This window comes from Neoarius graeffei, chromosome 1, assembly GCF_027579695.1.
Source record: "Neoarius graeffei isolate fNeoGra1 chromosome 1, fNeoGra1.pri, whole genome shotgun sequence".
In the NCBI taxonomy this organism is placed as follows: domain Eukaryota; kingdom Metazoa; phylum Chordata; class Actinopteri; order Siluriformes; family Ariidae; genus Neoarius; species Neoarius graeffei.
Window position 1 is genome coordinate 103,667,680 of NC_083569.1, and position 17,637 is coordinate 103,685,316.

The following is a 17,637-nucleotide window of genomic DNA, read 5'->3' on the forward strand; positions in this document are numbered from 1 at the left end:
TAGCACTGTAATAGAGTAGGGCCCTCACAGCTCCTGAGATTCCCACTGAGTTTTCCATGTTTTTGCCCATGTAGCTGTCCTGCTGGTTCTCTTTTTTTTTTTCCTCCTACCTCTTTAAACACATGCTGGTAGGTGGAATGTCTATTCTAAATTGTTCCTAGGTGTGAATAAGTATGTGATTTGAGTGTGTGCATGGTGGCCTCGGATGGAATGGTGTTCCATTCAGGGTGTATTTACGCCTCACACCCAGGCTCCAAATCCACTGTGATCCATACCAGGATGGAGTGCTTATTGAAGATGAATGAATGAATGAATGAATGAATGAATGAGTGTGAACAACACACTGTGCCAACAGGCACTCTCTAAATCTCAACTCAATTTCCAATCAAGACACAATTTCTCAGCCATCTTGGATTACAGTGTGTATGTTTGTGGTTATACACTGCCACTACTTTGAGATCATGTCTGCACCGTGAGACTAATTAATGCATAACATGCAGTTATTCTGTATTAAGGTTCTGTTCTCTTTTGGGTTGTGAAAAAATACTAACCTTTACAAAGTAGTTGCCGAACAAGGTCTCGGTTAAAGCCATGCTTTCAAGGGTGTCCACTGTAACATTTTCAGAATGTCTTCCATTTACAATTGCATTTTCAACATAGGCACCCTCATACTGGTTGACATGCCGCTGGTGATTTATGTATTGCTCTTCAGATTCCCGTCTATACTTTCTCCAGTTTTCAGTTGTGTTGGGGTTCACCCCAGTCAGAGACCCCGATTCCTTCGTGGGCCACCCTTGGCCGAGGACGAGAATGATCAGGTCGAGAGAAAACAGACAAGGAATCAGAGATTCACATGCCAGTTTATTCGCACAGTCACTTCGTCAAAGATGAAAGATTACAAACACCTTTTATAACAAATCATAATCTCTCCAAACGGCTATTGTGTCTGTCAAATGTGTGTGTGTTTGTATGTGACCTCAGAGAGGGGTGTGTGTGTGTAATGGGTGTGCGTCTATGTAGAAGTGGGTAATGATCTTGAATCAATCATAATATAAAAACATATTTCTGATGACAGTAAGGTACAGATAGATAAATATTATGGTTAGAGCATGGAATGTCTAAACACAGATAATGTATAGTCTACGGAGTCTATTCAGAGAAGGTCAAAGACATTAGTTTGCACAGAAAGGATCTAATAATTTAACATAATTTCTTAACACATGAATGTGTGTTAAGTCAGTAAATTACATCCTGATTTCATCAACATAAGCAAAATAACAAATAACAATATGTCTTTAATAATGCTAAAACAAGGAATGTTATAAGAAAATAAACATAAAAAATAAGAACAACTTAACCACAAGAACAATGAGAATATGTCTGAAAGAGAGAGAACAATTAAACAACTAACAGGTTAATTAACTAAATTAGGTTAATGCTTTTAAACTAAAAACCCTTAGAATCATAAGATCTTAATTATAATTATAATGTCATTATGAAACTAATCTAGAACTATAAAACTAACATTAATCACGGAATGCATTCATTAATTACGGGATCCAAATCACTACCATAGTATATTTCAATATATTTCAGTATATTTCATAGCTTTTATGAAGCTATGACCTAGGTTTCAACTGAATGAATTAACATGAACTTTAATTCTACCATTTCAGAGTGTGTGTGAGTCGATCTGACACTAAAACAGACCTTCAGACACTTCTCTGTTCAAAATACACATTCATATCAAAGAATAAACAAAATGTTCCCAAACAATGTCCAGCCGGACTAAGGTCGTTTCAACTAATATAATTTTGACACAGAATAAGCCAAGAATTAATACTTAACTAAACTTACATATATCTACATATATCTTGATTTAACCTACTGATAATAAAATTTGACCTAACAAGTTGTTTGCCACTGAGCTTCGAATTTCCCGCTGCTGTCAATGGGTCTCTGAAATAGCAGTGGTAGTTCCTGAGGAAAGAGGGAGATAGAACACTGCAGTTTACCATGTAATTTTGGTCGGATTTCAACAACACTTACACAGCTAGAATTAAAACATAATAATAATCTACATTGTAAATATAGTCAGTTCTTTCAAGAGCAATTACACTCTCCTGGACTCCCAGTGATGGATGTCTTTGGCATGGTTAATATCCAAAAACTTTTAACCATGAGGCAAGTTGCATCACTTACAGCACTTTGCCCCTGGGTGGTGTGGTCTGTGAATTAGCAATAATCCTCCAGACAAGCTTCTCGTCCTGAATTTGGTTACTTTGTTTGTCTAGATCCCATGTGAATCGAGCATGGATATGTGGGTGGTGCTAAAGATAGTGTACAACATCAAACTGTCTAATGCAGCCACAGACATAATGATTAATGTCTCTGTCTGAAAATCACATATCTACCATCACAAAAAAAGTAGAAAGCTAGTAGTGACTGAAACTTTCTTCCTCTTTTCAACAGTCTTTTTTCTGGTTAACTCAAGAAGCAACATCTTAGTTTTAAGCAGCCATTTAATGTTTTGTTTTTATTGCTTTACACATAGTAATGTTTACCTTTTGCTATGTAGCTTGAACATATTGATCTTCCTTGTGATCCAAATAAAATCTGCCATCTTCAAGGGCAAATCCTGTTTGGCTTCCTATTCATTATTTGTGATCTTAAAGAATGCCCACAGCAAAAAATAAACATTTTACACAAATGCATTTTGACTACCCTGTATTGTCACACTGCGTTGCATAAAGCAGTGCTTTAAAATTCTTTTGTGTTCCTGCACACTCAAGGTTTCTTGTATCTTAGTTGGGTTGCTGCTCCCGACACCGCAATATAGCCGGATGTACAAAACATTTTTGAAAAACAGCAGAGTGTAAAGCTTCTGGTTGCAAAAATAACAAACATCATAAGGGAAAGCATTTTTTCTGTCTTCTATTGCTGACAACCGAGCAACATTGTCGACTTGCTAAACAGTGGCGACACAATTTGGGAACAGGCCACACTTTAGAAACCCTCTTCTTTGGGAGAAATTCTGTTGGTTGCGAGGAGCATTTTGAGCCTGATCGCTTTGAAAAGAATCTACAGGCCGAGTTCTTGGGCTACGCAGGTCGTGCTAGACTCAAACCTGATGCTGTGCCAACAATATTCCGACACTATCCACAGAAAAAGGATTCAGGCCATGCAAGCCAATAAACTAGAATAGTATAGACATTCAATGTATGTATGTATGTATGTATGTATTTAGGCACTGGCTAAAAGTGGAACTCCCAAGGAATGTAAAATGTCTCATCTCATCTCCTCTAGCCGCTTTATCCTTCTACAGGGTCGCAGGCAAGCTGGAGCCTACCCCAGCTGACTACGGGCGAAAGGCGGGGTACACCCTGGACAAGTCGCCAGGTCATCACAGGGCTGACACATAGACACAGACAACCATTCACACTCACATTCACACCTACGGTCAATTTAGAGTCACCAGTTAACCTAACCTGCATGTCTTTGGACTGTGGGGGAAACCGGAGCACCCGGAGGAAACCCACACGGACACGGGGAGAACATGCAAACTCCACACAGAAAGGCCCTCGCCGGCCCTGGGGCTCGAACCCAGGACCTTCTTGCTGTGAGGCGACAGCGCTAACCACTACACCACCGTGCCGCCCGAATGTAAAATGTGTTAATAATAATTAACAATTAGTTCAACTTATATAACGCCTTTCTCACACCCAAGGACACTTAATCACAAAAAAAAAAGTCCACCAAAAAAGGGTCAGGGTGCAATTCCAATGGTGTAGCTACCCACAGTCCCACCAGAAGGTGCAACGAAAGTAAATCCCACATGGCCTGCATAGCCGCTGCGACGCCACCAGGCAACATTGCCCGGAATACCATGCCATAGATCCACAAAGTGAGCACAGAAGCACCGCCACACAGAGCACTTATATGTCCCAAACCATCTGCACAGCTACCACAACGCCACTGGGAAACATTGCTCGGAACACCGTACCAAGCACAGAAGCATTGCCACACAGAGTGCTGGACAACCCTGATGTTAAAAGAGCAATGAGCTCACTACAGTCCACAGCAAGTAGCACAGGCATCACCCATAGCGGACCAAGACCTGAAGGAAACCGACACCCAAAACTAGGTCCGGAGCCACATCCCAACCGGCAGACAAACCATTCAAACAAAGAACATTCAAACAAACATCAAACTATAGTGTTAGAAAATAATTCATATTATTTTGTAAAATGCAGATTTAAAAATAAGCACTGGATAAAAAAAAAAACATCTATCTTACATAAATAAAGATCTAAATTTCATTGTCTGGTGCTCCACGCTTTATTCCGCTCTGCTATAAACTCGCACTCGGCTTCAAGCTGTCATTAGCCTATATTTAGACCAAATAAACAAACAATTGTGGCACATTGCATGTCTATACCTGTATTCACACAGTAAGTAAGTAGATAGATATATCACTAGTATGAGATGAAATAATTCAATGACTGTGCCTGTATTGTATCACATAAAAGGTCGTGGTCTTTACAACAAACACATTCAATATCAGTTTTCTGCTTGGCACACTTTCCACATCATCACCAGATAGCTGCTGAACCCTTTTTCCTACCTTCCCAACTTTGCACTTGCAAAGCACCACGGATTTCATCATGAGAATCATCTGATGATTTGCTGCTGAAATCATTTACCAGATGCTGTTTGTTCTTTTTCTGAGGTTCATACAGATAGGGGAGAGCGGGGTAAGATGAGCCACTTTTTACATTTTTCATCATAACTACATGTTAAAGCCATTTTTGCTTCCAGTCTACACACCATACCAAATTTCAAAGTGTACTGTTACTATCTGAGCAAAAAATAATTGATAAGCTCTTATGGTTAGAGTGATATTACCTCTTGAAAAAAAAAATGTCAAGTGGCTCAACTTACCCCATGCACGGGGTAAGATGAGCCACTGTGTGGGGTAAATTGAGCCAACACAAAACATGTTAGGTTAACAAAGTAAACAACTTTTATTATTAGAAATGCAATCAGTGAATCAAGTCAAGTCAATCAAGTGGGGGATAGGGCCGTTGCATAGAGAAGGGGAGATGAAGAGAGAGGTGATAGAACGAGATGGGATAGGGAGGGATAGATAGATGGATAGAGAGAGAGAGATATGCATAGATAGATAGAAAGAGGGATGGTTAGAGAGGGAATGAGAGATATACTATATTATAGAAATTACTAAAACAGTAGAACAGTGCCAAAAAAATCTTATTTCTTTCAGTAGGTTAAAACATTGCTAAAACATGCAGCAATCATCCCATCAATCATTTCATCATTATTCAATGTTCCAAGCGTTCAAATTGCAAGGGAACACCATTTGCCTCTCCCTCCGTGCTGTCCCCCCAACAGTAAAGGGGTGGGGCAATTTTTTCACAATATCCTGTCTTGACAGGACAGCCTTATCTTTCTCTTTGAAGACAAAGGTTGGCTTTCTTGCAGAGCCATGGCATGACCAACTTCTTTTGACAAATCTTGCCTCTATTTCGAAGACATCCAATTTGATTATCTGGCCAATGAAGAAATGCACTTTCTTCTTCCCCGTGAATTTTGCCACAACATAATCCCCCACATCTAACAACTGGTCTTCCTCATCTGATGTCATATATATATATATGTTGTTGTCATATATGACCAGTAAATGTGAAAACTTAAGTGTCATCCATATTGGGTAAGCTCAGCCACCAATGGGGTAAGTTGAGCCAGTGGCTCAACTTGCCCCACATCTAATGGCTCGTCTTACCCCATGGCCACCATTTTGTAGAAAAATGCTAATAAAGGGGATTAGGCTAATCAAAATTATTTTAATTAGCATTCATATCATAGCTTAGAAAGCCACTAACTTAACCCTAATGTGTCTAAATATTATTCTACTTTTGTCTTCTCTAAATCATCTTCACTGTGGACAAACATGGAATTGACTTAGAAAGCACAAAAATACATTTTTATAAATATCTCCCTCACCTAGTTTGACATGTGGTGCTCCTCTCCACAAGTGTAAGTAAATGGTCCCGCCCCCCCTTTGAATGTGGTCACATTTGTTTACTGTTTCTTAGAAACAGGGGGTGGCTCATCTTACCCTCTGGCTCATCTTACCCCGCTCTCCCCTATCCGGTTTCTCCACTGTCCATACTGACTTGAAGAATACTCTTTCAACTGACTAAATCCAGGCTTACAAATATGTTTACATTGGCTACACTTCACTTCTGGTACCTGGCTATCAACAGATTTATCACATCCTGGAAGCTATATTGGTTGCCCATGTGCAATAAAACTTAACCTTTTTTTTTTGGACTTTTAAGCTTATGATAGCTAATCAGGTGGCTGCACTTGTGTACATTATTAATAACCCCATTTCCAGAAAAGTTGGGATATTTTCCAAAATGCACTAAAAACAAAGATCTGTGATTTGTTATTTCTCAATGCACAAAATGCTTACCACGATCCTTTCCTCTCTCCCAACTTTTTTTTTTTGAGTGTGTTGCAAGCATCAAATTCTAACTTCATTTATATTTACAAAATACAATTAAGTTGGTCAATAAAACTATTGAAAATATTTTCTTTGTACTTTTGTCAGTTAAATAAAGTAGGGCGGCACAGGGAACTAGCTACCAAATCTGCAATTAAGAGTCAACTACAGCTGACATACCAGAAGTTAAATAAATGTTGGCTTGTGAAGTAAATTTTCTGTTATCCCTTTGAATAAAGATGCAAGCAGGCACAAACTTGGAGGAGGGAAGAAGAAGGTTTGATTGAAACTTCAGGTTCATACCCAGGTGTTACCCCATGAGCACTTGTTCAATGCTCACACTCTCTCCCTACTTACAGGCTTCTCCAGGGGCGGACTGGCAATTTGTGCATTCTGGAAAAGTCCAGAATGGCTGTCCGGTCTACAGCCATCGGCCCTGTTCAATAACCAAAATTTTCAGTCTATCAACTAATAACAGGTGGTGTCAAGACAATATTTTATCCGTCAATCATTATTCCATAGGCCTAAAAGCCAACAAAGAAGAGTAACGTTAGTGTCTGTCAACAGAAAGATGGCAAGCAGAAAACGTAAGGAGAAAGGTGGGTGGGAAAAGTTAAAACAAAAGAAAGTGAAGTCACTTGAAGAAGATACTTCAAAATGTAGAAAGCTCACAGAGCTTTTTGGCAGCAGTGCAACTGCAAGCAGCAGCAGTAACGTTCGTGTCACGTTATCACCGAGCGAGACTGAGAACCAGGTGGACATCCAACCTGACCAACCACATGCTGATGATGATAGTCATGATGAGGGGCAGGCAGCTGAGGGAATTTCACCAGAGGAGGAGGTACCGGTAAGTGACAACGACATAAAACCATAGCATAAAACAGGTTACGTAAAGGCCACTCATAGACCCCTCTCATAGTAGGCCAATCTTCTTTTGACTGGATTTGTGGTGTGATGATGAGAAATGTGGTTTATTGCTGTCAAAACAAACACGTAACTATCAAGCAAGCCAATTATAAATAGATAGGCAAGCACAAATGGCCACGATTTCATATGTTCACCTCTGCATAATTCATGCAGATTAGGCTCTTTATGTTCAAGAGAACCAAAGCTCTACCCTATCATTATCCAAAAGTTTGAGGGGGAGAAGTGTTTTCCATTTTGGCACTATTTATCTTTGTCTTCTCTTTCGTGGTGCGTGGTGGAATGTCTGCGGAATAGGCTACAAATGCTGTTTGAAGGATGATTGGTTGAATGGTATCATAACTAATCACAGCAGCATTGCATTGTGCAATTTGTTAATAGCCTAATTTTAGATCTGTTTGTCAGGCTTACCTACCAAAAAATCAGCATAATATTAAAACTATAAAATGTGTCAAGCAGGCTAATGCTTACACAGAATAGGCCTAAAAGGCTAAAAATGTAATTGAGATTTGGAGGTTTTTCCTAAATCCGTTTTATTCTTCTTGTCTGTAGCCTAAGTATCAAATGCTACGTTTATCCAAAGTTTTGACTGGTTTTTAAAAATAGAATTTTGAGGTATAAGTACAGGTTTAAAGGCTGTCATTCTGAATAATACTCTTAAACAAATGTTAATCAAGCATATGTCAGTGCACAGTGTGAAGGGTTTTCCTAGATGCCATTGCATAGTTTAGATAAAATCAACAATAGCATAAGCATCCAACTTCATCTTTTCATTTGTTTGTTTATTGAGGTTGAAGATAGTGACAGCTCAAAAGATGACAGGGAGAGTCCAGGAAAGTGCCAGAATGAGGGATCAGTGCCCCAATATTTCAGCCGCACCAGTTCAGACAGTTACAGCCTGGAGCCGTTTTTCAGTTACCACCCCCAGCAAAAACCCAAAAACCTGTCTCTACAAAGATTGTTCAGCTATAGAGATGGTACTAACCGTAAATGGCTTACATACTGTGAGGAGAATCACACACTGTATTGTCTGTAACATATTTCTCTTTAAAATGCAAACATAGAAGTGACTGTAAAATAGCAGTATAAAAGACAATGTCTATGTTCATTTTTGTTTAGGAGATGCAAGTGATGTTTAGTCATTCTTGAATATTTGGTGTTCTTGAGTTCTTGAATAAACAATCATAAATAGTTCATCTGTGTGGGTTTTGTTATGACAGACAATATGCCACTATAGCACTTTACTATAGCACTATAGTATAGTATACTATAGTATAGTGGGCCTATTTGGGGGGAAAGTCCAAGGCCGTTTTTTGGTCCCAGTCTGTCCCTGCTTACAAAAAACCCCTTATACTAAAGTTCTTCACCCCAAAGTTGTAACCAAGTTAAGGATGTTACTGTGGGCCTTTGAAGCCACAAACACACCTACACATACCATCTTTTACAACTCGTACCATCCTGTCTGTTCTATGCTATTCTTCGTGTGCTTGTGACATCATGCTTATTTTCCAAACCGGAAGTCCGCCATGTTGGGTGATAACAATAACCAAGATAGCGGCGCTTCACATGTGAGTTGCTGTGATGCTTTGTGATTTTCTTTTGATTTCTTTGCCTTTGAAGAAAGACAATGCCTACTTTGTGTGCAGGATACAATTGCGGTAATAATGCTACTCGTGACAAAGAGAAATGGTTCTTCAGAAAGAATTCCCAAAATAATTAAAAATGTTGACAAAACTGATGAAGAACTGTTCAGAGAATGTCATGTGCTGTGGTTTAAAAATGTACATCGTAAGGACTTAACTGAGGAAAAAGCTAATGACACCCATGTGCATGGTGACCATTTTATAACTGGTAAGAGTTCATTACTAATTAAAGCTATGTTTTCTGCTAATTAAATTGAATTACTGAACTTTAACATGAACACTCTGCTTCTCACCTTGCAGGAGCACCGGCAAACCTACACGATAAAACAAATCCAGATTGGGCACCAACACTCAAATTAGGACATGATAAGATCAAGACAAAAACTCGTCTCACAGTATCAAGAAGCAACAGGATAGATGAAAGATCTGCCAAGAAAGCCAGATTAGAAGCAGTGCAAACCTTAGCGAGTTTGGATACACAAGGAGAACAATGTGGGTCAAGTTAGCCAGGTGAGATATTAGCAATGCCATTCCAGTAACCCGGTAACTTTGTTTTACTTATGCACTTTTTTTTTTTTTTGAATGAGATCGTTCACAATATCAGAGTATTCAATCAGTGGTAATGAGGCTAAATCCTCTGTATAATTGGATGGCTTTAACATATACCAGGGTCTCTGCACATTTCTGACCAGCAAAAATAATACTTTTTAAGACCATTTTAAGACCACTGAGTATAAAAAATAAGACCACTACCGCGGAACAAATACGTACAGTAAAAAAAAAAAAGCACACTCTAGGTTAAGTTCAAAGCATTTTTTTTATAAAAAATGTGCATCTTCAGTTTACAAAACAGAACATTAGCTGCCTTCTCGATATTTTAATAGTAGGGTACTGCCATGAACAAACAGTGAGGAAGCAAGGAAGTTTGACTACTGATCGAACTGCCTCTGGGGACTGTTGTTGCCCGACTAGCAGCATAGCGCATATGCTTTTCCCCTTTTGAGTGAGCGTCAAGGGCTTTACAGCCCATTGTTGTTAACTTGATGTCTTTCCGACATACCTTACATCTCGCTTCATATTCTGAAGTTGCTGTTGTTAGCCAACTTTTGTATTTTGGCTCCTCAAGCCACTTGTTACTAAACTTACACTTCCCCATCTCTGTTCATGTTCAAGTTCAACCACTTCTTCCTCGTCTGCTCTACTCTCAATGGTTCTATTACCAGTGTTGGGCACGTTACTTTCAAAAAGTAATTAGTTATAGTTACTAGTTACTTTTCCCAAAAAGTAACCGAGTTAGTAACGGAGTTACTTTGTCATAAAAGTAACTAATTACCAGGGAAAGTAATTATTCCGTTACATTTTGTTCCCCCTCAAAAAAAAAATCAAATTCAATTAGTGTAATCATAATAAAAGTGAATGTTAAATGTGTTTAATGACTGAAATGGACACTTAACAGAACCAATTAGTAAATGTTATCTACACTATATTAATATTTTTGTGGGACAATGGGAGATAAGACATCTATCAAATGTAATATATTTTTGTAGTTATTAAAATTGTTACTAATTACTGGCCACTGACGAGGACAAACGCTTTGTTCCTCGACATAATGTGCATTGCACGTAAACACTCTTGCCTTTTATTTCAAGTAATGAAAAGTCCTGGCTGTATTTCCAGTGTGAAAGCGCAGTGCTGGGCTGACCGCTCGCCATCGCTGGGTCTTCCGATTGAAAGAGCGCGCAGTAGTGCAGTAGGCGTGGCCTACCTATGTATGTTGTCCAAATCTACTCTGATTGGCTTACTGTGCCGTTGTCTCGCGTCTCCCCGCCCCACACTAAAGCAGAGTAAAGAAAGGCTGAGCGAGCAGCGTGCCAGATGAGAACAGCTTTAATAAAGTAACGCATAGTATTTTATTGTAAGTAACGGGAACGGCGTTATAACGATGTAAAAAGTAATTAGTTAGATTACTCGTTACTAAAAAAAAGTAACGCCGTTAGTAACGCCGTTTATTTCTAACGCCGTTATTCCCATCACTGTCTACTACATGGATAAAAGAACACACTGCCCCCAGTGGCGTGGTTCCTGCGCTATTAGAACTAGTGCTAGACACACAACGGCTCTTGTGCTACTTGTTCAGCATCTTGATAACAAACGACGCTGGTTGAATAAATAACGTTAGCGCGGAAAAAAAATCCAGACATATCTTTTTTTTTTCATTTACTGTAGGCTACCCGGATGAAATTTAATACCTCCCATGTGAAATTTAATACCATAGCTCAAAAAATAGCGAAATATAATGCTTTTTAAGACCTTAAAAAACACATATTAAAAATAAGACTTTTTAAGACTTTTTAAGGATCCGCGGAGACCCTGATATACAGCTTAAAACCACAAATTTCAACTTTTTCCCTTCATCTTGACTTGGCAGAGGACTCCAGAGAATTATAATATTTCGTGAAAGTCGAAGATGCATCACAGTTATTGTTCACACAAGACGGCATTTTGGATTTGTATATCATCCAACATAGTGGGTAGGTTTACAGTCTAAACATCTAGAGTACAAACATTGCTTGACTTACAGATGTAAATATGTTCTGCTGCCTTTTGATTATATAAGCTTAAGCAGTTAAACAAAATAACATGAACTAGCAAATTAAAGCCTAGTTGCAGAAGGATATTAGTACTGAACCCTTGAGTACACATTACCTTTAAAGTGGTAGGGATATATATATATCCCTACCACTTTAAAGGTGCACATTTTATTTTTATTTTTAATTTTTTATTGTGACACAAACAATAAGATGAAAAAACCAGAAATCTAAAGCTAAAGGAATAACTTCCCAACATGGCCACATCCTGTCCTCTGAGTTCACGGTGATGCCTTCAGGCCGCCGTTTTATAGCACCTATCAGGAAGACAAATAGATATGCTAAATCTTTCATCCCATCTGCCATTAGGCTCTTAAACCTGGCTAGCGGTAGTTGTATTTTGTAACTCTTGTATTTATGTATGTGCAGTGCATCTCTGTGTGCCCACTTATTTATCATTATTTATTTATTTTTATTTTTTTTGTTACTTTACTGTGCCACTCCATACAATTATGTACTGGCCTGCTGTTTCTGACACATTGTACTCCTGTCTGCTATCTGCTGCTTGTTGCCATGGTTGTTGCTGTTGGTGTTTTTTACGTTCAGGAACTGCTTGAACTGAATTGCCCCCTTGGGGACTAATAAAGTTGTTTGAATTTGAATCTGGAGTGTGCATAGGTATTCACCCCCTTTCGTATGAAACCCCTAAATAAGAGCTGGTCCAATCAATTCACTTCATAAATCACATAATTAGTTGATTAAGATCCACCTGTGTGCAATCAAAGTGTCACATGATCTGTCACATGATGTCTGTATAAATCAACCTGTTCTGGAATGACCCTGACTCTGCAACACTACTAAGCAAACAACATGAAAACCAAGGAGCATTCCAAACAGGTCAGAGACAAAGTTGTGGAGAAGTATAGATCAGGGTTGGGTTATAAAAAAATATTTTTGTAACCCAACACCCTGAGAACACCATCCCTGCAATGAAGCATGGTGGTGGCAGCATCATGCTGTGGGGATGTTTTTCATCTGCAGGAACAGGAAAGCTGGTCAGGACTGAAGGAAAGATGGATAGGGCAATTCTGGAGGAAAACCTGTTTGAGTCAGCCAGAGGTTTGAGACTGGGATGAAGGTTCACGGTCCAGCAGGACAATGACCCTAAACATACTGCTAAAGTGACACTGGAGTGTTACTTTAGCAGTGGGGAACATTTAAATGTCTTGGAATGGCCTAATCAAATCCCAGACCTCAATCCAATTGAGAATCTGTGGTCAGACTTGAGGATTGCTGTTCACCAGCAGAACCCATCCAACTTGAAGGAGTTGGAGCGGTTTTGCATTGAGGAATGGACAAAAATCCCAGTGGCTAGATATGGCAAGCTCATAGAGACATACCCCAAGAGCTGTAATTGTAGCAAAAGGTGGCTCTACAAAGTATTGACTTTGAGGGGGGTGAATACCTATGCACACTCCAGATTTCTTTTTTTTCATCTTAATTATTGTTTGTGTCACAATAACAAACCAATGTGCACCTTTAAAGTGGTAGGCATGTTGTGTAAATCAAAATGGTGCTAACTCCTCAAAAATCCATTTTAATACCAGCTTGTAATGCAAAAAAACAGGACAAACACTAAGGGGGATGTATACTTTTGCAAGACACTGTAGATTGTCATTAACCCTTTTTTACCAGAGGCCGAAAAAAGAAAAAACAAGGAATTCCTGCCTGTTTTGTTGCCACCCATGTTCAGTATTGAATTTTTTTTATGTCATACTCCAGAGTAGTAGTTAATGGCTCATTTGAAAGTAAACACTACGGTGTCAATAACAGCAATGAAAATATGAGTTCGGAGCAGCATCCGAACATGGCCACTTTGGACTACATTTCTCAAGAGCCACAGCACCCCTCCTCTCCGGAATATTAGGAGTGCACCTGTTTCCCATCTTCTCAGTAATCACCCCTCTATATAAGCTCAGCTGACATTCACTCAGGTTGAGAAATATTGTTTTGTATCCTTGTGCCTGATTGTACCAAGCCTTTGATTACAGTTCCTGACTTCGACCCTAGTTTCTGTTGATTTTATGACTTTGAACCTCTGATATACTGTTTGTATTTTATGACTTTGACCTCTGATATACTGTTTGTACATTGACTGACCCTTGCTCAACCCTGACTATGTCTTCTAGCTATTGATTTGGATTTTGCTTCCAGTTTGTGAAGCACCCACTCTCTCCTGCACCTATATCTGTAAGTACCTGCACCCTGATATACAGGCTTGAGGAATCTCCAGTTTTTCCATAAGAACTGATGTTTTTACCTAGCTTACTAAGGGCAACAGTTTTAGAGAAAGTTTCAATCAATAAAAAGTTTTGTCAGACAAACATATCTTCAGAGTAAAATGAGATCAATCCCATTTCTGCTCACTGAGTTACCCCAAGTGCTGGTCTATAAGCATCCAGAATTTGAAGAAGTTATCCTCAATCATTATAATTCTGTGTAAGGTTATCCAAATCTGAAAAATATGTCTAAAAAGCACCAAACCTCTTCCATTGCCATACTACCTCTAGAAATGACAGTCTTAAATAGCAGACTTCTTCTAGAAATAGTAAACATTACTAAAAATGACAAAAGGACATGTCCAAATGGCACAAAACGCCAACAAACATCGTGTCACAAATCTCTCTAAATGACACAAAACTTCTTATTGGCACAATGTCTCTGTAAATGGCACAAAGCTCTTAAAATGGCAAAAAACTTCAAAAAATAGACAAAAAGAAACTGCAAGCACTGCTAAAAATGACAAAATAACATGTCCAAATGGCACAAACCATCAACAAATGACAAAAAAATCTCCAAATGGCACAAAATGAAACAGCATGAAACTCTGTTACAAAATGTGTACTTTCACAAAGTCTAAAACTTGCTAATCTCATTTAGGCGTTCATGAAATTAACACCAGAACCCGGTTAACAATACAATATAGGCATGCAGAAGGTGCCGTTTCCACCTCTGACATGTATCTGGGGGTTGGCTTTTAGGAGGCAAAAATAACTATTTACCAAAAGTATAAAAGTGTAAAATATAAACTAGCATATGCAAAACGTGAACAAAAGTGCAAAGAAAGAATTAAAAAAAACCTCAAGTCAGAATATAGTGGTCATCACTGAGCTTGACTATCCTTGACATCACCACTCGGTGAAACAAAGATGGTCCACTATAATACACATGGACACAAGATATATACAAGTACTTGTAAATAGTCTTGCCATATATCCTTTGAAGGCAGAATACCCAGTGTTTTCTCCCAGTTGAGGCTTTGTTTTTCTTAGCAGAACTTGGTGTCCACAATTTGTCACTAGATATCATGGCCTCTTTTCTGCCATCTGTGACACTTCAGTGATTGCTGCAGCCTCCATTGGCTCAGACACTCTAAACATTGGCTTAATTACTCTCAAAATTCACAGTTCTAGACCTTGTGGCTACCATTCTTTCATTGATGGCCAGGTTTTGGTAAGACTGGTAATATACCCTCCATGTCACTAAGAGCTAAGGATAATAACTACCCAAAATCACCAATAGTAAATGCAAAATTGGCTATTATATTTTGTGGCAATGAGGATGTGGTCAAGCACCAATTTGTGAATGGAGGGTGAGGCTGAGGAAGGTGAGTGGCAAAGTGATGACACCTGTGTCTCATTAATGATGTGTGTCTTGCAGTGACATCTGAGGGCTTACATGGAAGGAGGAAGCAGAGATGAGGGAAGCTTCCCTGTGTGTGTGAACAGTTGAAGTTTCAAGCTGAAAACCTTAAATAAAAGCTTCTCCAAAGTAATGACCTGCCTGTCCAAGTGCTTCAGTGTCTCACCTCTCCTGACTGAGTGCTACACTGGTGCTGAAATAGTTGAGGCACTATTTAAAATCATCTTGTGTGTTGGGACTCTGAAAGAAATCCTGACTGATTTAAGGCACTGTTTGTTACGCACCCTTCACAAACTGAGTTACAGCAGGTTAAATCAATCTGCACAAGCATTTACCACCCACCGACAGATGGCTTGATTGAGTGATTTAACGGAACCCTTTAAGACTTAAGAATGAAATTTATGAGCAAAGACATGCAACTGGGATAAATGGCTCAAGCCCCTGTTATTCGCGGTATGAGAGGTTCCACAAGTGTCCACATGGTTTTCTCTGTTTGAATTATTGTATGGGCATAAGCCACATGGCATCCTGGATGTCATGCACAAAAATTGGGAGGAGGGACCTTCTACTAGTAAAAATGAAATTTAATATGTTCTCAACCTGCATGCAAAACTCTACATACACAGTCATCTAACCTAGGAGAATTTGCAGCAGGCACAGGAATGTCCGTCCTGGCTGTACAACAGGGGTGTGCGCCTGCAGGAGTTTGCACCAGGAGATAAAATACTCATGCAATTGCCCACATGAAGCTCTAAATTGCTTGCCAAGTGGCAAAGGCCCTTTGAGGTCATATGGTGAATTGGGGATGTTGACTATGAGGTGAAGTGAACAGAGTTGGGGCGCTGCAAATATACCACCTCAATCTGCTTAACCTATGGAACGAGGGGATTCCCATGGCATTGGCGATGGTAGTTCCAGAGATGGAGGAGCTGGGGCCAGAGATAAAAATGAATGTAGCTGCTCAACCCACCCTGGTCCCCTGTGGAGATCACCTCTTGCTGTCCCAACTCGCAGAGGTTGCCAAGGAGCATTTTCTGATGTGTTCTCGCCCATTCCCGGTCACACCCACCTCATAGACCACCACACACTGAGATGCCCCTGGGTGGTGGTGTGTAGCTGCCCATACTGCTTCCCCGAACACAAGAAAACTGTAGTTCGGAACAAACTCGAGGCCATGGGTGAAATGGGAATAATCGAGGAGTTGCACAGCAACCAGAGCAGCCTGATGGTCTTGGTCCCCAATGCTGATGGGTTGGTCCAGTTCTGTGTGGACTACAGAAAGGTCAATGCGGTGGCTAAATTTGATGTGTACCCAATGCCTCGCATTGACGAGTTGCTCAATTGGTTAGGTATGACTCATTTTTATTTGACTCTGGATTTAACAAAGGGATATTGGCAGATTCCCTTGACTCATGTCTGTGAAGATTCTCAATCATCTAGGTCATAGTAAACTGTGGGTGGTAGAAATGGGCAACTGGACTTGCTTGAAGATTCTTGAAAACGTTTCACCTCTCGTCCAAAAGGCTTCCTCAGTTCTGTCTGACTAATAGGGAGTATCAGATATTTATCCTCTCCTGGATCAGAATCAGAATTCTGATGACCAGCTCATCTAAGGTGTCAATGAGGCATCATGTTGGTGTGGGTCACTGGAGGCTGGGTGTGAACGGCGAGTCATTAGGGTGATCAAAGGATTGTCCGTTAGGGTGATCAATGGCAATCTGACTCTCTCTGTCCTCCTGTGAGTGAATGAAAACAGCTGGGTCCTGGCGTACACCCAGCCATCTGGGAAGAGTGTCCAATACCGCCTTGTAGATGGTTGACAAATGATGTCTTAGACCCCCACCTCTGTTCAGTGATGGCTGTTCCAGGTTGACAAAAATGGCTTCTTTAACTCCTCACTCATACCAACGATCTTCTCTGGCTAAAATGCGTACATTACAATCCTGAAATGAGTGTCCTTTGTTGTTAAGATGAATGTAGACAGCCGAGTCCTGGCCTGAGGAGCTGGCTCTCCTGTGTTGGGCCAAGCGCCTGTATAGCGGTTGTTTGGTCTCACCAATATACGAATCCGTGCAATTCTCACTGCACTGAATTGCATACACTACGTTGTCCTGTTTGTGTCTGGGTATTCTGTCCTTAGGGTGGACCAGTTTCTGCTTCAGGGTGTTACTGGGTCTGAAATGTACCGGAATGTTGTGTTTGTAGAAGATCCTCCTGAGTTTCTCAGATAGACCAGAAATGTAGGGAATGACAA

At 39.9% G+C, this 17,637-nt stretch overlaps 1 protein-coding gene across 2 annotated transcripts in view; it reads right to left on the reverse strand.

The window, feature by feature from the left end:
- The window catches only part of LOC132880299 (desmoglein-2-like protein), a 352,687-nt gene that overhangs the window by 230,160 nt on the left and 104,890 nt on the right, over positions 1 to 17,637 (reverse strand). Inside the window, exon 13 of one of the 2 annotated variants that reach the window (XM_060913783.1) lies at positions 1,417 to 1,980. The exons of the other annotated variant lie outside the window; for it this stretch is intronic. Coding sequence (XP_060769766.1) covers positions 1,906 to 1,980 — 75 coding nt within the window. The 3' untranslated portion in view covers positions 1,417 to 1,905. Of the gene's footprint in view, positions 1 to 1,416; positions 1,981 to 17,637 lie in introns of those variants that run through there. 2 annotated transcript variants of the gene reach the window in all.